The following is a 21,544-nucleotide window of genomic DNA, read 5'->3' as shown; positions in this document are numbered from 1 at the left end:
TTCAATGGGAAAAACCCATCCCAGGAACACCACCAGAACCACGAACCCTCCTTAGTTTCAACCCCACACCAACCCCGCACCTCCTCAGCCCCTTTTTCCCCTTTTCTCAGGGACTCACTGGTCCTGCTGGCGTTGTCGTTGGCGCTCTCGGGCCAGCCCTGGCCGTCGTCGGTGTCCGAGGGCGGCCCGCGGTGGCCGAAGTGCCGCTCGCTCTGGTCGCGGCTGGAGCCCGGCGAGCGCCGGCGGCGCCGTTTGCGGCGGAACCCGCGGGGCACCGGCACCCCGATGTAGATGGAGTGGTAATCTGGGGACAACGGGGAGGTGGGTGGGGGGAAAAGGGTGGTCTGGAGGTCGGCGGAGAGGTTTGGGGGTGGTTCGGAGAGGTTGGGGTTTGTCCAGGGGTTTGGGGTCTGTCTGAAGGGTTTGGGGTCTGTCCAAAGGTTTGGGGTCTGTCCAAAGGTTTGGGGTCTGTCTGAAGGGTTTGGGGTCTGTCTGAAGGGTTTGGGGTCTGTCCAGGGGGTTTGGGGTCTGTCCTGTGGGTTTGGGGTTTGTTCGAGTGGTTTGGGGTTTGTCCAAAGGGTTTGGGGGTTTGTTTGAAGGGTTTGGGGTCTGTCTGAAGGGTTTGGGGTCTGACCAAAGGGTCTGGGGTCTGTCCTGTGGGTTTGGGGTTTGTCTAAATGGTTTGGGGTTTGTTCAAGTGGTTTGGGGTTTGTCTGCAGGGTTTGGGGTTTGTTTGAAGGGTTTGGGGTCTGTCTGAAGGGTTTGGGGTCTGACCAAAGGGTCTGGGGTCTGTCCTGTGGGTTTGGGGTTTGTCTAAATGGTTTGGGGTTTGTTCGAAGGATTTGGGGTTTGTCCAAAGGGTTTGGGGTTTTTCCAGGGGGTTTGGGGTCTGTCTAAAGAGTTTGGGGTTTTCAGCCCAGCCTCCACCTCTCCCCTTTCCTCATCCCCGAATTCCCACTCCGGGACACCCCCGGGCCTTCGCTCACCTTCCTCATCCTCGAACCTCCTGCGGGAGCCGCCGAGGCCGCGCTCGCTCATCCCGTCCTCGTCCTCCAGCATGGTCCGGCCGCTCGGGGGCTGGGGGGATTGGGGACCTGAGCGGGATTTTGGGGTTTTTGGGGGGTTTGGGGTTTTTATGGGATGCGGGAGGGGAGGAGCTCTCGGGACACCCGCGGGAGTTCCCCGACACGGGGGAATATTCCCGAGGGATTCCCGGCGGGAGATTCCCTGGGGAATATCCGGGATTGCCTGGGTCAGCCCTGTCCGTCCTGTGTCACCCCTGCCCTGTGTCACCCCTGTCCTGTCCTGTGTCATCCCTGTTCTCCTCTCCCCATATTTCCCGAATTCCAGCCGCATTCCCGCAGGATTCCCTCCCCGGCCTCCAGCTCCTGCTGCCCAGAGGCTCCGTGAGGTCCGGGAGAACATTCCAGAGATTTCCAGACACGAAAAAACGCCGGGAATTCCAGAGCCCGGCACAATTCCCGGACACGGACCTCCCAGAATTCCAGAGCCCGACACAAATTTCCAGGAATTCCAGAGCCCCGCGTTATTCCAGGGGTGACCCTGCACATCCCAAAGGAATTTTCCTTTTCCCATCCTTGATCCCACATTTCCCTGGAATTTCCCGGAATTCCAGAGCCCCGCGTTATTCCAGGGGTTACCCCACACATCCCAAAGGGATTTCCCCAGCACAAATTTTTCCTTTTCCCGCTTCCCTGATCCCACATTTCCCTTTCCACTTTTCCAGCCGTTCCCTCGTTTGATTCCGGTGGGATTTTTTTTTTTTTCCCTCTCTGGCGTTTTGCCATGGGCGTGTTGATTATTAATTAATTAACAACTGCCTAATTAGCTGACCTCCAGTGATTGCCTTTCACACTCGGCTGCCCGGGCGCGGCTGTTTCTATTCCCGGCCGCCCGATCGATTCCTCCCAAAGTCACTTGGAGGGCGATCCCGAGCGGCATTCCCGCATTTTCCATCATCTCGGGCAGAAAATTCCCTTTTTCCCTGGGGAATATTCCACTTTATCCCAGTCCAATTTATCCCGGTCCAGCTCAAATCCAGTTTATCCCAGTCCAGTTTATCCCAGTTCAGCTCAAATCCAGTTTATCCCAGTCCAATTTATCCCAGTCCAATTTATCCCAGTCCAATCCAAATCCAGTTTATCCCAGTCCACTCTATCCTAGCTCAGCTCAAATCCAGTTTATCCCAGTCCACTTTATCCCAGTCCAGCTCAAACCCAATTTATCCCAGTCCAATTTATCCCAGTCCAAGTCCAGTTTATCCCAGTTCAACTCCAGCCCCATCCCTGACTGAGATTTAAATTCAGTTTCCAAGGTTTGGGATTTTTTTTTCCCCATCAATCCAACGCTCTTGGCAGAAATCCATTTCATCCGGGTAGAACAAATTTAGGGATTTTCCTCTGGAGCGAAAACCCTAAAACTGGGGAGTTTTAAGGGAAACGTCATCCACAAGCCTCCGCTTCCCAAAAAGATTCCGGAGTGAATCCTGAGGGTTTTTAGGAAGCTGGAAAAGCAGAAAAAAGCAGGAAAACAACCCCCCCCCCTCCCCCAGCCTCAGGCAGGAATATTTTTACTCTAAAGATGAGCTTTTAAAAGATGAAAGGTCACAACTCCCAGGAAATTCCAGAGGGTCGGGGTTCCCGGGTGATGGGAGACAAACCCTTCCAGCTGGAATAATACAGGGGAAAAAAACGGGATTTTTTTGGGAATCTGGACAAGGTGGGAAGCAGAAAGTGACCCCTCTGGGGTAAAGCCAGGCTTTGTTAGGCACGAGAGCTCCCAATCCAACCTGGGCTCAGAAAATCCAGGATTTTCCCCCCCTAAATCCCTACAAATCAACCCAGAGCAAAAACCGCTGGAAAAAAACAAAAATCCCACGGAAATCCCATTAAACCCTCACTCCCCTCCACCAAAACCAAAAAATAATAAATTGGGTTTTTTTCCCCTTTTCCAAACTCACCTGGAGCTCCCCCAGATAAATAAAAAATGATTCGGGAAAAGGTTCAGGGCGAGCCGGGATTGCCTGGAGTCAGAGCTGCTCTTCCCAACATCCCAAATGCCGGCGGCTCCGGCTGCCGATGGATTTTGGATGTTGGGTTTCGGGCTTTGGGCAGCGCCGATCGACGGCGCGGAGGATGACGGGGAGAGAGGGGAGGGAATGGCCATGGATAGGGATGGGTTTTCCATGTGGGAGCACCGGGAGGTGGGAAATCCAGCAGGATTTGGGGTGATGGGGGATTTTTATTTTTATTTATTTTTATTTTTATTTTTCCTCCCAGGGATTTTGGTGTGGGATTTGATTTTTGAGGGATTCGGGAAGGGACCTGCTCTGATTTCTGGGGCCTGGGGCTTAGGGAATGGTGGGAATTTCTAGCAGAGGGATGATCCCAAATTCCTTCAGTGGGATGATCCCAAATCCCCTCAGTGGGATGATCCCAAACCCTCTCAGTGGGATGATCCCGAATTTCCTCAGTGGGATGATCCCAAACCCTCTCAGTGGGATGATCCTGAATTTCCTCAGTGGGATGATCCCAAATCCCTTCAGTGGGATGATCCCAAACCCTCTCAGTGGGATGATCCCAAATCCCCTCAGAGCCGGGATCAGCCCCTGGCAGCTCCCCCAGCCTGGGCGGGTTTAGGGTCAGGATTTCCCCTGGAATTCTTCCCAATTCCCCATTTTCCTTTCCACATCCCTGAATTCGGGGTCGGGAATCTCGGCCGTGGCTCCGCTGCCGTTTCCGCCCGGATTCCTGCAGCCTTTTATGGGGAACATCAATAAATCCCCATCCAACCGTGCCCGGCCCTCATCCCAGAGAAAACCGGGATCGGGAAATGGGATCGGGAGCTTTGGACTCATCCCAGATCGAGGCTGTTCCCTCAGGAATGATCCCAAATCCTCAGCACTGGGACGATCCCAAATCCTCTCCCTGGGATGATCCCAAACTCCCTTCTGGAATAAAAACCCCACATTTTTTGGGATAAAACCTCAAATATTTGGGCACAACCCCTCACATTTTTGGGGGTAAAACCCCACATTTTCTGGAATAAACCCCCACTTTTTTTGGAATAAAACCCCACTTTTTTTGGAATAAAACCTCACTTTTTTGGGGGATAACCCCCCCCACATTCTTTGGATAAATTTCCTATTCTTGCAATTCCTCTCCACCCCAGGGTCTCAGCTTTTTAATTCCCAGATCCCAAGAGACCTGGGAAGGGAAATTCCCACCTAAAAATATAAAACATTGGGAAAGGCAAACTCCCGCCAAAAAACCCCAAAAAACTTCAGGAGCTGCAAGGAAAAAATCCCATTTTTTCCACAGTTTTCTCAAAGAAAGGAAAAACTCTTTTTTTTTTTTTTTTTTTTTTTTTTTTAAAGTTTTCCCAAAGAAACTTGGGGAGCTGAGAGGAAAAATCCCATTTTTTCCCCCCACAGTTTTCCCAAATAATTCGTGTTTAATGTGATATATCTGGTGTAAAGTTATTCCTGCTTAAGAATTTTGACTATAAAAAAATATTATGTGACATTAAGTGAGGAATGGGGTGGACAATAAAAATTAATTCCAACAAGAAGAAAATGAGATCTAGAAAATCTGTATAAAAATAAATTCAAACAACAAGAAAATGAGTACTAGAAAACCTGGATAAAATAAAATGTGAACTAGAAAATCTGGATAAAACCGGAACTAAATTCAAAGAAAAAGAAAGAGAACTAGAAAACCTGGATAAAATAAAATGGGAACTAGAAAATCTGGATAAAACCGGAACTAAATTCAAAGAAAAAGAAAGAGAACTAGAAAATCTGGATAAAATAAAATGGGAACTAGAAAATCTGTATAAAATAAAATTAGAACTAGAAAATCTGTATAAAAGTGGACCTAAATTCAAAGGATAAAACGAGAATTAGAAAATCTATGTAAAAATAAATTCAAACAACAATAAAATGAGAACTAAAAAATCTGCATAAAATAAAATTAGAACTAGAAAATCTGTATAAAAGTGGACCTAAATTCAAAGGATAAAACGGGAACTAGAAAATCTATATAAAAATAAATTCAAACAACAATAAAATGAGAACTAAAAAATCTGTATAAAATAAAATTAGAACTATAAAGTCTGCATAAACGTGGACCCTGCAAAAACACAAATTATGACTGGAGGGCGGTTCAGTGCCATAGAAACCAAACCCAAAATTCCCAAAATTCCCAAAATTCCCAAAATTCCCAAAAAATTCACCCTCGGCGCCGATCTTTGTTTGGACTTCCCCATTCCGACGGTCTCAATGAATGCCTTCGTTAATTAAAGGAATTAATCGTTTATTTCGGCGGGGCTGACCGGGATGTAGCCGCCCTCCCGGGGCAGGCACCAGCACCAACCGGCACCGCGCAGATCCAGCGGCACCGCGCCGGGATCCCGACGGTCCCGAGGGAAATCCACGGAATCCAGGCGGGAATGGAGCTCGTCCAGCTGCTTCCAGTGCAGCCAGGCCATGGCCAGGCCCAGCACCTGCAGGGGGAAAAATAATAATAATAAAGTAGGAAAAAATTATGGCGTTTTGTAAACTTAATGTAGAAATGGATAAATGTGTAGAAATGGATATATAGAAAAAGATAGACATTTGTAATTATAATATATATAATTATAATATATATAATTATAATATATATAATTATAATATATATATTATAATCATATATAGCAGAAAATCCTTGGGAATTGAGGTTTTCCAATCCCATTTCCACGGCTGTCCAGCTGCAGCCTCGTTCCCTTTATTCAGCATTATTGAATTAATTAACTGTTATTAACCTGTCACTGTTCCCGATTCCAATCCCGCTCCTCATCCGGGAAAAGCCGGGGGAAAAAAAAACCACCTTTGAAATGAGGGAGTTTGGGGCAAAATTGTCTTTTTTTTTTCTCCCCCTCCCGGGAAAGATTTGTGTTTGCATTCCACGGAAACAGGAACAGGTCTGGGACAGTGATCCCTCCTGCGGAGGAATCCCAGAGAAAATGGGGAATTTGGGAATTCTGGATGGGAATAAAACCATCCAAGGCTCAGTCAGGATCCCAAATCCCAGAGAAAATGGGGAATTCTGGATGGGAATGCAATATCCAAAGGCTCAGTCAGGATCCCCAGTCCCAGAGAAAATGGGGAATTCTGGATGGGAATGCAATATCCAAAGGCTCAGTCAGGATCCCCAGTCCCAGAGAAAATGGAGAATTCAAGGAATTCCAAAAGGGAATAAAACCATCCCAAGGCCTCAGTCAGGACCCCAAATCCCAGAGAAAATGGGGAATTTGGGAATTCTGGATAGGAATAAAACCCTCCAAGGCTCAGTCAGGATCCCCAGTCCCGGAGCCGTCTCCGCTGGCTGAGTTACGATCCCGTTCCCGTCCCAGCCCAGCCCTAAATCCCATCTCCCGTCTCCCGAGCGGAGCGGGAGCTGTCAGGAATTATGGATGCATCCAATATCCGAGGGCTCGGCGGATCCCTGGATTTTACGGCACCTTGGAGCTCGGAAGGAGCCGCTGCGGGGGGAGAACGGGAACAAAACGTGGCTGGAGAAAGGAAAATGTGGAATTATTTTTTTTTTTTTGTTTCTGGGATGATCCGGGAGAATTGTTGCCGTTGAGAAATTAGGGAACTGCCTGTTCTTCCTGGCTGGAATTTGAGTCTTCCCAGGATTTTTAGCTGTGGGGTTTGAGTGTCCAGGGGGTGGAAATCCATGGAAAAGCTGCTCCTCTTCCTCCTCCAGGGGGGTAAATAAATCCCGGGAGCAACGAGGGAATCCATAAAAGTTCCCGGGAATCGCGGGAATTCCAAACCTGAGGAATTCCATGATTCCCCTCAAGGCAATTCCTGTTCCCCAGTGTGAAAGTCCAAGGCTCAGCTCCATCCCAAAGCCCAGCTCTGCTCGTGGTGTCTCCCTTGGTTCCTCTGGATCAGTTTTGCACCGGGAATTGGGGCTGGAATCACCCCAAATCCTGGAAGGGGCGGATGGATCCTCTCTCTCCCTCCTCTGGAAAACGGGCTTGGGGATTTCAGGAAGCAACGGAGGAAAAAAGGTTCAAATTTCCATTTTCGCCTCATTTTCCAATGGAAAAAAAAGGGCCTGGAAGTCCACGGATGTTTTCCCTTCGGGGTGGGCTGTGCCTGACTCCAGCAAGGAAAATTCCCAGATATTTCTCTTTTTTCCATGGAAATGTGGGAACATTCCCTAGTCCTGGCCTAGGATCCTGCTCACCCCAAATTCCAAACCATTCCAACCTTTCCCAGACTTAACAAATCCCAAAGTTGGGGGGGATTTTCCCTTCGGTTTTGGTTTTTTTTTCCATCCCTAAACTGGGATTTATGGAGAGGTCAGATGGGAAAAATCCCGTTTATTCCTGGGAACCCCCCGGAGCCGTGGGGGAGACCGGAGAGCAAAACCAATCCCGAATCAATCTTCCAAGGAAACAGGGAAGATTTTCCATCCCTGTCGCTGGGAGATGAAGATGCTGCCCTGGAAAAACGCCCGGGCTCGAGGAAAAATTCCGTGTTTTTTTTATGGAATGGAGCCGTCCATCTCCAGGATTGATGGAAGGGCCGCCCCCACGGAGAGGATGTGGGAGACGGATGGGCCAGAGGGAAAAATGATTCCTCGGGATGGATGGGAGCTCTGGGGGTTTGGATGCAGCACTTTCTGCTTCCTCGGGATGGGAAAGGAAAAAAATCCCGGATTTTAAGAGGAAACCCAAGGATTGTGGAGGTTTTCCTGCTCCTGTTTTATCGCAGAGGCTGAGAGGAGCGGGGAATGATCCCAGAGATGGAGCTGGGCTGGGAGAGCTGGGAATGTTCACTGGGAGAAGGGATGGATCCAGGGAGAGCTTCCAGAACATTCCAGGGCCTGGAGGGGCTCCAGGAGAGGGACTGGGGAACAAGGGAATGGCTTCAAACTGGGAAAATGGAGATTGAAATGGGATTTGGGATGGAATGAGGGTGAGGAGGGGCTGGGCTGGAATTCCCAGATTTGCCGTGGCTGCCCCTGGATCCCTGGGAATGTCCCCGAGGCCGGGCTGGAGCCACCTGGGACAAGTGGGAATTGTCCCTGCCCATGGCAGGGGTGGGATGAGATCCTGATCCCAGCCCAAACCATTCCAAGATTCTCTGGAATAACACCAGGGAAAACAAACAAACAAAAAACCCAAAAAAATTCCCTGGAAAGAACAAGCTGGAGCCGCGATTCCCTAAAAACCTCTGGAAGAACAACGCCAGAGATTTTTGTGCCTCATCTGCAGCCCCAGCACGTCCCCAGGATCCTGCTGGAGGCAGGGAAAGGATGGATGAGCTGGAAAAACCGGAGCTGCTCCGTGATTAAACACGGCCAGCCCGGGGGTTTGGGATTGAAAATGTTCTTGGGAATGACAGGGAAGGAATGGGATGGAGGGCACGGAGCTGGGCTGGGAACACGGGCACTGCGGGGGGCAGGACAGGGAGCAGAATTCCAGGACAGGGACCAGAATCCCAGGATAGGGACCAGAATTCCAGGACAGGGAGCAGAATTCCAGGACAGCGATCAGGATTCCAGGATAGAGATCAGAACTCCAGGACAGGGCTCAGGATCCATGTAAATGAATCCGTGGAAATGGGCCCGTCATTCCTGGGGATTTCTCCCCAGAATTCCCAATTAACGGCCTCACTCCGGATCCATCAGGGCTCGGATTTCTCCCCAGAATTCCCAATTAGCCGCCGGCTGTTAATGGCCGTGGTAAATGCACATTTTACATTCGGCTTTTGGCAATTATCAACGCGACCGCTGGATGTCTAATTACGCCCTGTTTCTATTAATAAGAGTTTAGGAGGGCGATAAATGCACATTTTCTGGATTTTCTGATTACACCAGGGGTTATAATAATACACCGAAAACCCCAAAACTCGTCCTTGGGGTGGGATTTCTCCCAGCTGGGAATTCCAGGACTCCGGGAGAGAATTCCCGGGGGGATTCTGCCCGTACCTGAGGCAGCAGCAGGGAGCAGACGATGGCCAGAGTGGCCTGGAAGTTGTCCTTGAGCCAGAGCCCCACGGCGTGGATGCAGCCCCGGACGTGGATGGTGCCGAGCAGCTCCAGGCGCTGGGAGAGCCGGGAGAGGAGCCAAAATTCCCGACAGGATTCCCAGGAATTGGCGGCTTTCCCGGGAGTTTTTGTCGGGAACTTTGGTCTGGGGGAGTTCTTGGTCCCAAAATCAGCGCCCCGGGGGTGGGGGAGACGGTTTTGGTACTTCCAAAGGAAGATTCCGGAATGTTGTTGGGATTAAATCCCGAATTTTGGGACCTGGGGCCTCTCCGTGGTGGGAATTCCCACATTTCTGCACTTGGGGGATCCCTGAAGCCTCGATCTCCACCCTTCTCCCTCTGGGAATGTTTCGGGGAATTCCCAGGTGAGAATCCCTGCGCTGGGATTCCCGAAAGGGCCCCAAAAATTCCAGGGAAAAGCCTCAAAGCTGAATTGGGAGCAGCTGTATCCCAGCCTTGCTTGGGAACGGGGATTCCTGGGGATCTGGGGAAGAAGGAGCAGCAAATTCCCAAAAATTCCCAACGTCACCTCCTTGTCCAGGGCGCGGTACCCGCACAGGGTGTTCACCACTCCTCCGGGAGCCTGCGGGGAACGGGAAAGGGTTTATCCTGGGAAAACCAATGGATTTATCCCGGGGGGAAAAAAAAAATGGATTTATCCCGGGAAAAAAAAAAAAATTTATCCCGGGAAAAATGAACGGGTTTATCCTGGGAAGAATGAACAGATTTATCCTGGGAGAAATGAACGGGTTTATCCCGGGAAAACCGAATGGATTTATCCTGGGAAAAATACCAAAGTGATTTATCCCGGGAAAAAGGAACGGATTTATCCCAGGAAAACCAAATGGATTTATCCCAGGAAAAAAAACAAATGGCTTTATCCCGGGAAAAATGAACAGATTTATCCCGGGAAAAATGAACGGATTTATCCTGGGGTTTTTTGGTTTGGTTTTGTTTTTTCTTTTTTTTTTTTTTTCTTTTCCAAATTGTCATCCCCCCTCAAAAAAACCCACAGGAGTGTAAAAATACCCAAAAAATCTCCCTGCAGCCCCATCCTCGCCCCAGGAATTCCTAACTCCATCTCCAGGAGCCTCGGGGTTCGTTAATCAAGGCCCTGATTGGAGAGGATCTCAAATTTGCATCTCATTTGCATACCAGCCCCGCGCTGCTGATTAAACCTCTTCACTTTTCCCTCTTTTCCCATTAAAAACCCCGGGAACGACGTGGGATTGATGAGGAATTTTCCTCGTGCTGGGCAGCGGCCGGGGCTCGGATCCGGCGCCGACATTCCCGAAGTTCCAGAGCTTTTGGGATTGGGCCAGGCCGAGCCTTTTCCTGGATTTTTCCTGGGATATTGGGAGGTTTTTTATTCCTGGATCCTGAGGTTTGCTCCTGGGATGGATTCCATGGAGGAGGAGCAGGGATGGGTTTAACAATCCAGGTAAAAAAAAAAAAATCCCGGCTTGGTTTGGGATTCCCAAAAGTGGGAATTCCGCTCCCTTCCAAAGCCCAGCTCCACGTTGGAATTCCAGCTTTTCCCCATCCCGAGGATCCAGAGGGAACCTTGGGCAAAGCCGTGCTGGCAGCAAATTCCCCAAAAAATCCCCTGGGTGGGAGCCCCGGACCAGGAACGGGATCCCAAAAACTTCCAAATTCCTCACGGGAATTGGGGGAGGATCCAGGCTGGGATGGATCTCAAAATCCTGGATGGGTTTGGCTTGGGAAGGACCTTAAATCCCACCCAGGGACAATTCCCACTTGTCCCACGTGGCTCCAACCCGGCCTTGGACATTCCCAGGGATCCAGGGGCAGCCCCAGCAAATCTGGGAATTCCATCCCAAATCCCGTTTGGATCTCCATTTTTCCATTTGTGTCCTGTCCCTCCATCCCTTGTTCCCCAATCCCTCTCCTGGAGCTCCTTTAGGCCCCAAAATTTCCCTGGAATTTCCCTTCTCCAAGGGAACATTCCCAAGTCTTTCCAAGCTGCTGCCATGGTTTTGTTTTTTTTTTTTTTTCTCCCCCCTCAAATAATCCATTTCCAAACCTTTTATATCCCCAACAATTCCTGCCTGATCCCAGAAAATTCCAGACTGATCCATAAATAAACGTTCCCATCCCAGCTCCTTCACCCTCCCCCACACCAAAATTCCCTCCAACCTTTTTTTCCAAGTGGGAATGACATTAAACAGAAACTGCTTGGAGTGGGAAAAGCAGGAATTTCCCTGAAAATTCTAGAACTTCCCATAAATAAACCTTCTTATTCCAGCTCCTTCATCTTCTCACACCGAAATTCCCTCAATCCTTTTCCCAGGTGGGAATGACGTTAAACAGAAACCCTTTGGAGTGGGAAAACCCATGGGGAAAAAGGGAATTTCCCTAGAAATTTTGGCTTTTTCCATAAATACATATCCCCATTCCATCCCCTTCATCCTCTCCCACCAAAAATTCCCTCAAACCTTTTTCCAGGTGGGAATGACATTAACCAGAAACCCTCTGGAGCGGGAAAACCCATGGGACAAAAGGGAATTTCCCGGGATTTTGGGGCTCACCCCGCGGATGCAGCAGGAATGGGGCACCCCACAGGCCAAGGCCCCGCTGCCGTTGCACCAGTGGTACCTGTTCACTTCCCAATCCCGGAATTCGTCCCCTCCACAGCAGGAAAACTGCAGGAAAATAACACAAAAAACCAAAAAACAAACCCACGGGGAGAGGGGTGAGGAGGGGGAGCTGGAAAAGGCTGGAATTCCAGGAGATTTTTTTTGGGAAAAACATCCCCCTCAGCCTCCCGAGGGATTTTTGGGATTCCCCAGCCCTGGAAACTCCTTCAAAATCCTGGGAAAAGGGGTTTGGAATCGGGCCCTTGGATAACAGGGAATGGATTCCCACGGCCACAGGGATGATGGGAGGTAATTAATTGGGATAATGGGAAGGAATTCCTCCCTGTGAGGGTTTGGGAAGGGCTGGGATGGAATTCCCAGAGAAACTGGATCCTTTGGAAGTGTCCAAGGCCAGGCTGGAACAATCTGGGACAGGGCAAAGGGAAAAAGAGGAATTTTAATCCGTCCAACCCAACCCAGTAATTCCAATCCAATTCCCGATTTTTCCCTGCTCTCAGGGAAGTCAAAGGGTAAAAAAAAAAAAAAAAAAAAAAAAAAAAAAAAAAAGGGAATTTTTCTCCGTTTTCCCCCCATTTTGGAGGGATTTGGGCGTGGCTCTCCCAGGGCCTTGGATCAATCCATGGGCTCAGCCTCATCCATGGTTTAATTCCAGGTGACAAATCCAGCTTTTCCTGAGGCAGGGATGGCTCCGGGATGGATTTGGAAGCTCTCATCCATCCCTAAAATCCCCATCAGGACCCGCTGGGATTTCTCTTCCCGTCAGGATTAATTGGGATCAAATCCTGCAGCTACAAAGGGAAAGGATAAAAAAAAAAATCTCCTTTTTTTTCCCTCCTTTTCCCGCAGCGAAGATAAAAAAAAAAAAAAAAATTCCAATCAAAGTCACTCCGTGTGTCCTCCACGGAATAAAAATGAGCCTGTTCCCAACCAGCTCGTCCCTGCTCACGGAAAACAACTGGAATTTGGGATTTTTTTCCCATGGAATAGCCAGGAAAGGTTGGAGTGCTTGGAAAGGAGGGGGAGGGAAAAAAGGGATTTTTCCCATTTTTTTTAAGCACTAAACTCATCCAGGAGCAGATTTGGGGAGAGGTTTTCCCTCTCTGCTCCCTCTTTTCCCAGGGAAAGCAAGGAAAAAAAAATATTCTTGGGATTGTTGTGCTCTGCTCCATGCCAGGGGCAGGTTCACAATTCCTGGATTCCCACCCGGAATTCCTGGATTTCTCTTGGTGCCAGGGAGGGCGACCAGCTCCCAAAAATGGTGGAAAAAAGCCATGGAATGGTCTACAAGGAGCCTGATCCAAGACTTTTTGGAGATGCAAGAATTCCCAGAAATAAATCTGCTTTTCTGCTCGTCCTGGGGAAGTTGGAGCAAAACTTGGGAGAAAAAATTCCAATCTTTCCCGAAATCTGAGGCTCCAGAGGGATCCCGGCCTGTTTTGAGCTTGGCTCAGCAAAATCCCAAAGCCAAGGAGGAGCTCTGGAATTAAAACTTGAAATTCCCGAGGGAAGGAGCTTCCCAGGCTCCTTCGCTCCAAACCCAGGGATAAAATCTGCGGATTTGGGATGCTTCGAGATGAACGGAGGGAATTTGGGGCCGAGGTGGGAAAATCCCAAATTCTTTGGGAGCAGCTTGGCCTCAAAGCCGGGCTCTGCTCCCCAAATCCCACCTGGGACATTCCCAGAATCTCCTCCTCAAGTTTTGGGATTTTCCATGGGGTTTTTTTGGTGGTTTTTTTTTCCCGTTTAGGAATTCTCAGAGCTGAGAAATTCCAGCCGGAAACATCCACACTGAGAATTGAGGAGCAATCCTGGAATTCCCACTCCTGGGGAACAGTCGGGTTTGATCTCAGAGGGCTTTTCCAACCTCAGCCATTCCATGGAAAGATTGGAATTTTCTCTCCTCCCGGTCGCCACAAATCCGGGATTTTCCCATAGGAATCAGGGCCTGTCCTGCTGCTGGGGGCTCCAGGGAAAAAGGGATTTTTTTTCCAAAGGTTTTTGTATCCCTGGGGAAAGATTTCAAATTGATTTATTTCCCTCTCCGGGCAGACTGGGAAGAGATTAAAAAAATTCCAGGCCGAGATTTCCCACCAAAAATGTGGGAATGGAAATATCCATCCAGCCGAGGCTCCTCCCAGGCCACACGAATTCCAGGAGAATTCCCAAAAAAAAAAAAAAAATCCCCCTGGGCTGAGCTCGGGGAGCCAAAACCAGACAAAAAATCCCGGGGAAAACCCAACCAGGTGAAGATATCCAAGAAAAACACTCCAGGGATGGGAATGACTCCGAAAATCCAGGGAAAATGGGGCGTGGGATCAACCGTTCCTTGGAAAAGTTCCCCCTCCTTCCCATCCAAACCTTTTCCTGCACGAAATCCAGGATATTTTTGAAGTCCAGGTCGTCGTAGTAGTGCCGGATTCCCTCCTGGATGTTGGAGTGGAAAACCTCGTTCATCTGGGACAGAGAAACCCAAAATGTGGGAAAAGTCAGCACCAAAAAATTCCAAGTTTTTCACGGCTGGCACCGAAGGAGGAATTTTACCCCGTCCTAAGGGGATTCCCTGGGATAAAATTCCATCATTTTGGAGCTGTCTGGATCCGTTCCCGGCACATCCGAGGATATCACGGAATCTTTTTCCACCTGAATTTTCCCTGAATGATCCCAAAGCTCCTCCGAACTCCTCAATCCCAGGGAAAAAAAAAATCGGGATTTTAACCCCTGGCCGAGTGTTCTGCTGCCTCGGAGAGGGGAATTATCCATGGAAAAATTATCCAGAGCCCTCCCCGAGCTCTGGATCCTTCCTGATCCTGAGCAATCCCTCGGGTTTCCAGCAGGGAACGGCGTGCGTGGGCTGGGGCTGCTACTTCAGGGAATTAATTAAGCACTAATTGGATGGAAAAGGCATTTTTAGGGATGTTCCTGAGGAGGCTCCAAGTGTCCAGGGCAGATCCAGAGTGGATTCTCCGCTCGAATCCCAAAAACCCACCGGGCGGGAATGTTAATTCCCAAAAAAACCCACCAGGTGGGAATGTTAACGGAGAGGGAAAAGGGAAATTTTTTTTCCCCTGAGGTTGGAGCAGGTGGGAAAAGGGAGGGAAGAGGAAAATTAAAAATTCAAACATGCCCATGACAGGAAAATTAAAGGTTGGGAAGAGCAGGAGCAGGGAGAGAACTCGGGAAGGAGGGAAAACGTGCCGGGGATGATTCCTGGGAATCTCAAATTGCTCGGGGGGAGCTTCGGGAATATTTTCATTCCTGGTTTTCACCAAACCAACACGTTCCTGGTTTTGACCGTTTCCCGCCGGTTTGTCCCAATCCCGTGTTGGGGAATGACAATTCTGGGTTTTGGGAATTCAATTTTCGGGAATCCCCGTCTGGAATTAAATCCCGGTTTTCCAGGTGGGTTCTGCTCCCTTTCCACCCTTCCCTCCCCAGGATCCCAACCCCGTTAATCCCCGCGGCCTCATTTGCATATCAACGAAGCTGATTTGCATATGGAGCAGGCTCCCTGGCTGATTTCATCTGAAATCCAATTAATTCTGGGATTTGGGAGCTTGATGAACATCCATTGTCCCGGGGGTGGATTTGTGCTTCCCACATTTCCAGGTCGGATTTGTCCCTGCCTCATTGTTTGGGGTTTAATTAAACTTTTGATATCATCCCATTAAATTGAAATTAATTTTACATCAAGTGAAGCTTAAAACTCCTGCCGCATCCCGGAGTTCCACCCCGAGGAATCGCAATTCCAGTTTTGGGGAATGACGATTCCATGGTCAGGAGTAACCATCGGATTTTGGAGGATAACCATTCGACTTTTGGGAATAACCATCCGATTTTGGGGGATAACCATTCCATTTTTGGGAATGGCCATTCCATTTTTGGGAATAACCATTCCATTTTTGGGAATGGCCATTCCATTTTTGGGGAATAACCATTCCATTTTTGGGGAATAACCATTCCATTTTTGGGAATAACCATCCCAGTTTTGGGAACAATCATCCCAGGGTTTTTTGGGAATAACCACCCTGTTTCTTGGGAATAACCACCCCGTTTTTTTGGAACAACCACCCCGTTTTTTGGGAATAACCAACCCCGTTTTTTGGGAACGACAACTGGATTTCCGGGAATTCCGGCTGTCCCCGCTCCCACCTTGTTCTCAAAGATGATCTCCATGAGGATCAGCAGCAGCTCCGTCAGGAAGATCAGCAGGAGCACCCAGAAGAACTGGAAGGAGGAAAGGACGGATTATCCCAGATCCGTGTCCGACTCCAACATGGCCACCCGGGGAAGTGACGACTTCATCGTCGGAATTCCTGGTTTTTTCTGGAATTTTGGCTGAAATGTGCCTTGGTGGGCGTGTCCCCACCGGTCACCCTCCATCCTGGAGAGGGGGAGCGGGAAGGGATTTGGGAAAGGGAATTGGGAAAAGGGCTTTGGGAAAAGGGATTTGGGAAAAGGGATTTTGGGAAAAGGGATTTTGGGAAAAGGGATCTGGGAAAAGGGATCAGGAAGGAGCTCGAGGGTCTCCCCCGGCACAAAGCTCCGGACAAGGTCCGGATTTCACGGAGAAACTTCCTAAGGAAATCTTTCTCCGGCTCTGGATGCTGAGTCAGGAAGAGCTGCTCAATTCCGATTCAATTAACGCACCCACTAACGAGCTCATCAATCCCAATTCCCAATAAGTGACTCTAATTCCCACAGAAACCTTGGGAATTGACAAATCCCATCCCGGGAGCCGCTCCTTCCCTCCCTTCATGCTCTCCAAGGGTTTTGCTCCTCGTTAATTATTCCCGAACCGGGATATTCCAATCCCAGGATACAGAATTTGGGCGGTTTATTTCACTCCTCTCCCTGCGGACCACAAATCCTGCGGGGTTGGAGTTTCCAGGACATCGATCCCGAGGATTTGGGGACGTCAGGAGCTGTCTGTTCCCGCTGGATAAATGGGAAGGGAGGCGCTGCGGGGGCGGGAGATGGATGGAGCTTTCAGCCGCCCTGAGAGGGCACAAATCATCCCGAATTCCAGCGGGAATTCCACGGCCCCGGGGAGGAACGAGCCTGGATCCTTTGGAACACAAACCCGGGGTTAAACACGAATCCCGGATCCTTTTAAACAGGATTCCCAATCCTTTAAAACACAAATCTGGGTTTAAACATGGATCCTTTTAAACACAAATCCAGATCCTTTTAAACGTGATCCCAAATCCTTGTAAACGTTAATCCGGATCCTTTAAAACGCAGTCCCAGACCCTTTTAGACACAAACCCTGGATCCTTTTAAACACAAATCCAGGTTTAAACACAACCCTGGGTGCTTTCGGACAGAAATCCTGGATCCTTTTAGACACAGATCCAGATCCTTTTGAACAAGATTCCCAATCGTTTAAAACACAAATCCTGGATCCTTTTAGGCACAAACCCTGGATCCTTTTAAACACAATTTCCCTGTTTTTCCATGGAAACCCCGAAGAGCCGCAGCTGCCGGGCCCAGCTCAGCTCCAAGAGCTCCTCCAGAGCCTCTTTCCCTGATTGCTTTTGTTCCCGGGATTTATCCCGGAAAGGACAATTCCCAACCCCAACAAGGGCTCTGATTGCCCTTCCCTGCTCCTCCCTGTGCTCAGCAATTCCCGGTTTTCCACCTCCTCGTTCCCACAAAACCCGGGCTGGGCATGGAGCAGGAGCTGCTTTTCCTCGGGAATTCGCTTTTCCTTGGGAACTCGCACCCCGGGACGGAGCTCGGGAGGGAAAATATGGTGGGGACCCTGAATCCATGGAATTCCCTCCTTAAGACCCTCCAGATGTGCTGGAGACTCTGGAATTCTCCATGGAATTCCTTCCTGGAGATTCCCCCAGCCATGGTTTTGGCTGGGAATCCCTGGAATTCCACCCTGGAGACTCCCAAACCACAGAAGTGACTCCAAATCCATAAAATTCCACCCTGGAGACCCCAAACCATGGAGGTGACTCTGAATCCACAAAATTCCCTCCCGGAGACCTCCCAGGCAGAGTTTTGACTGGGAATCCCTGGAATTCCTTCCCTGAGATCTCCAAACCACGGGAATGACTCCGGATCCATGGAATTCTTCCTGGAGACCCCAAACCATGGAAGTGACTCTGGATCCACAAAATTCCCTCCTGGAGACTCCAAACCATGGAGGTGACTCCAAATCCATGGAATTCCACCCTGGAGATCCCAAACCATGGAGGTGACTCCAAATCCATGGAATTCCACCCTGGAGATCCCAAACCATGGAGGTGACTCCAAATCCATGGAATTCCACCCTGGAGATCCCAAACCATGGAAGTGACTCCAAATCCATGGAATTCCACCCTGGAGATCCCAAACCATGGAGGTGACTCCAAACCCATGGAATTCCACCCTGGAGATCCCAAACCATGGAGGTGACTCCAAATCCATGGAATTCCACCCTGGAGATCCCAAACCATGGAAGTGACTCCAAATCCATGGAATTCCACCCTGGAGATCCCAAACCATGGAGGTGACTCCAAATCCATGGAATTCCACCCTGGAGATCCCAAACCATGGAAGTGACTCCAAACCCACAAAATTCCTCTCCCGGAGACCTCCCAGGCACGGTTCCCACTGGAAATCCCTGGAATCGCCCTCCCGGAATTCCCAGCCATCCTCACCGTCCGGAGCAGGGCGCGGTTGTCGCGGAGGCTGCCCAACATTCCCACGAAGGACACCAGGAACACGGAGATTCCCAGCAGGAGCAGCAGCACGGCCGGCGCCAGGAAAATCCCCTCCAGGGTTTTGTGCCGCTGCCGCTCCACCTCGGCGTAGATCCCGACGCTCAGGATCAGCAGCCCCAGGATCTGCGGAGGGATTTGGGAGGGTTTTGGGGGGTTTTTTGGTGGTTTTTTTGGGTTTTTTTTTTTTGAGGGGTTTGGGGGGATTTTTGAGCAATTTTTGAGGGATTTTTGGGGCGATTTTGGGGAATTTTTGAGGGTGTTTTGTGGGATTTTTGAGGTTTTTTGGGTGGGGATTTTTGAGGGGTTTGGGGTTTCCAGGGTTTTGGGGATTTGGGGGATTTTTGGGGTTTTCAGGGTTTTGGGGATTGGGAACTGGGAATTTGGAATTGAGAACTGGGAATTCAGGATTGGGAACTGGGAATTGGGAACAGGTTTTATTGGGGAAAAAAAAAAAAAAATCCCAGGAACAACCCCCGGCCCGTCCATGGGGTTAACGAAGTTCTCGGACTTAATTGGGCTGCGATTATGCAAATGAGGGAGGAATTAGGTCAGGCTGAAAGGCTCCCGGGAGCTGCACAATTCCCGTGGATTCCCTGGGCAGAATTCCCGCCTGGGAACATCCTGGGGATGGAGAAACATCCAAAGTGGGGGTTTTGGGGGGTTTTTGGGTTGTTTTCCCTTTTTTTGGACCAACTCGCCGCTGGATTCTCCATGGAGCTCGTCCAAAATTCCACCCCTAAAAATCTGGGAATTGTCCCAGGGTTCATCCACAATTCCCAAAGTGGAGTAGGGAGGAAAAATCCCATAGCTCCAAAAATCCTTTTGGGGAGCCCCGAAGTAAGTGGGATCAGCTCCTTGGGAACCCAAATCCCAGATTTCTTTGGAATATCTCACAAGGCACACCCAAAACTCCAACCTGAGACAGAAATGGGGGAGAAATCTGGAATTTTGAGGGTTTTTTCTGGGAATGTCACAGAGGTCTGGCCCTCGGGAGCTTTCCCACCCCACAGAGCCCAGGAAATCCGGGAGATATTCCCAAAAAAAGCACCAGATTTTGGCGATTTTTGGGGTTGGCCTCAGGCAGCAGGGCTGGGCCCAGCTCATTTTTATGGGTCAAAAAAAAAAAAAACCAAAAAAATCGAAATTAAAATAATTTCCATGCTCACACTTGGAAAATCAACCTTCCCCCGGGAAAATTTTGAAAATAATTTAGGAAAGATTTTGGAAATAAAAGTCAGAATTAGGCAAAAAATCAACTCCCAAAAAGAGACTCCCGAAAAACGGGCGGGATTCCCGGTTTTCTCCTCCTTTTTTCCTGCAGGTGTTTGCACCTCGCAGGTGCGGGCAAATCCCGCCCCGAGCAGAGGTCACGGGTTCAGAACCTCCTTAAAAAAATCACTTTCGTTTGAAATTTTTTTCCCCAATATTAATTTTAAAAAAAATTCTCCTGGGTCAAACTCCCTCCATATCCGCAGGGGGGAAACTGGGGGGGTAAAAACAAAACAAAACAAATTAAAATAAATTGAATTTTCTGCGCAAAGGAATCACAGGGAAAGGGGAAAGAGCTTCGAAAATCTCCAAAACCTGCGGTTCACCCCAAAATTGCCCAGTTTGGAGCCCAAAATCACCCCAAAATCGCCCAAAATCGCCCAAAATTGCCCAAAATCACCCAAAGTCGCCGGCCCCGGGCGCTCGGCGGCACCGCAGGTTTTCCTCAAGGATTTTGGGGGCTTCGGGAAAATTTGGGGGGGATTTGAGACCCAGAAAAGCGAAAAGGGGCTGGAAAACCCAAACCCGGCCCGCGGGGATGGGGAAAAACCAAAAACAAGGGTGGAAAAACATGGAAAAAACACGGGGGAAATGGGGAAAAATTGGGGAAAAATCAGGGGGAAATGGGAAAAGAACGTACCGAGAAGAGCGTGGCGTAGGCGGAGAGCGCGAATTTGATGCCGTAGTAATAAAATTGGGAATCGCGGCAGGTCCGGGCCATTCCCGGCGGCTTTTCCCGGCTCGTTCCCGGCTGGAATCGATGCGGGGAATTTGAACTTGGCCGGTTTCCGCCTCGGCAGGAGCCGCAGCCTTTAATTAACCCTTTCCAGGCTCCCGCGGCTGGGAAAAGAGATTATTATTATTATTATCATTATTATCATTATTATTTATATTTATATTATTATTATTACTATTATTTTTATATTTTCTATTTTTTAATTTTTATTTTATTATTTTTATTTTTAGCCCCTGGGATTTTTTTTTTTCTTTAACTCCCACTCGGATTTTTTTTTTTTTTTTTTTTTTTTTTGATCCTCTCAGATTTTGATCTTTTTCAGCCCCTTGGATTTTTTTTTTTTTTTTTTTTATTTTATTTGCCTCGAGTTTTGTTTTTTTCAGATCCCACTCCGGTTTTGATCTTTTGGATCCCTTCAGATTTTGATTTATTTTCTTAATTCCCATTCGAATTTCTTTTATCATTTTGTCACTGTCACTTCGAACAACCCGGAGCCAAAACTTCGCCTCGAGCGAGGAAAGTTCTTTCCTAAAGGGCTGAATTTGGCTGAACTGAGGAGACCCCAAAAAATGGAGACCCCAAAAAATGGAGACCCCAAAAAAGGGAGAGCCCAAAAAAGGGAGATCCTGGTCAAAGAGAGACCCCAGTGAAAGGGGGACTCTGGCCATGGGGAGACCCCAAACCAGGAGAAACCCCAAAAAAGGGAAACCCCAAAAAAGGGAAACCCCAAACTGGGGAAGACCCCAATTATGGGAAGACCCTGGTCAAGGGGAGACCCCAAACCAGGGAAACCCCAAACCAGGGAAAATCCAACTATGGGGAGACCCCAAACCAAAGGGAAACCCCAAAGAAAGAGGGACCCCAATCCCAGAAGAGACTCCAACCAAAGGAGACCCCAACCCAGGGAAGACCCAGGCCAAAAGGAACCTCTGGTCAAGGGGAGACCCCAACCCAAAGAAACCCCAAAGAAGGGGAACCCCAAACCGAGGAAACCCCAAACTGGGGAAACTCCAAAAAATGGAAACTCCAACTCAGGGAAGATCCCAACTGTGGGGAGACCCCGGGCAAAGAGGGGACCCTGGTCAAGGGGAGACCCCAACCCAGGAGAGACCCCGAAGAGTGACACCAATCACAGAGAGAC

General features: G+C 49.2%; 1 protein-coding gene across 1 annotated transcript; it reads right to left on the bottom strand.

The window, feature by feature from the left end:
* Positions 1–5,316: 5,316 nt before the first annotated feature.
* On the bottom strand, positions 5,317–20,466 carry LOC136372657 (tetraspanin-15-like). The gene is made up of 8 exons (XM_066337382.1): positions 20,308–20,466; positions 18,336–18,521; positions 15,835–15,909; positions 14,044–14,139; positions 11,617–11,730; positions 9,597–9,650; positions 9,009–9,125; positions 5,317–5,523 (listed from the first exon to the last, which is right to left on the bottom strand). The coding sequence occupies exons 1-8, from the start codon at positions 20,386–20,388 to the stop codon at positions 5,326–5,328; spliced, it is 921 nt and encodes a 306-aa protein (XP_066193479.1). The 5' UTR covers positions 20,389–20,466; the 3' UTR covers positions 5,317–5,325.
* Positions 20,467–21,544: the final 1,078 nt, after the last annotated feature.

The sequence above is a fragment of the Sylvia atricapilla genome, chromosome 28, assembly GCF_009819655.1.
Source record: "Sylvia atricapilla isolate bSylAtr1 chromosome 28, bSylAtr1.pri, whole genome shotgun sequence".
Classification (NCBI taxonomy): Eukaryota; Metazoa; Chordata; class Aves; order Passeriformes; family Sylviidae; genus Sylvia; species Sylvia atricapilla.
The sequence above is the reverse complement of the archived record's forward strand: the minus strand, read 5'-3'. Positions and strand labels throughout refer to the sequence as shown.

Excerpts from the sequence above, each read along its gene's own strand:
- LOC136372657 (XM_066337382.1), bottom strand. The coding sequence starts at position 20,388 with ATGGCCCGGACCTGCCGCGATTCCCAATTTTATTACTACGGCATCAAA. Across the intron at positions 14,140-15,834 it reads AGATCATCTTTGAGAACAAG|ATGAACGAGGTTTTCCACTC; the intron begins GTGGGAGCGGGG and ends TCTCTGTCCCAG. Across the intron at positions 11,731-14,043 it reads TGGATTTCGTGCAGGAAAAG|TTTTCCTGCTGTGGAGGGGA; the intron begins GTTTGGATGGGA and ends ATTTTCCTGCAG.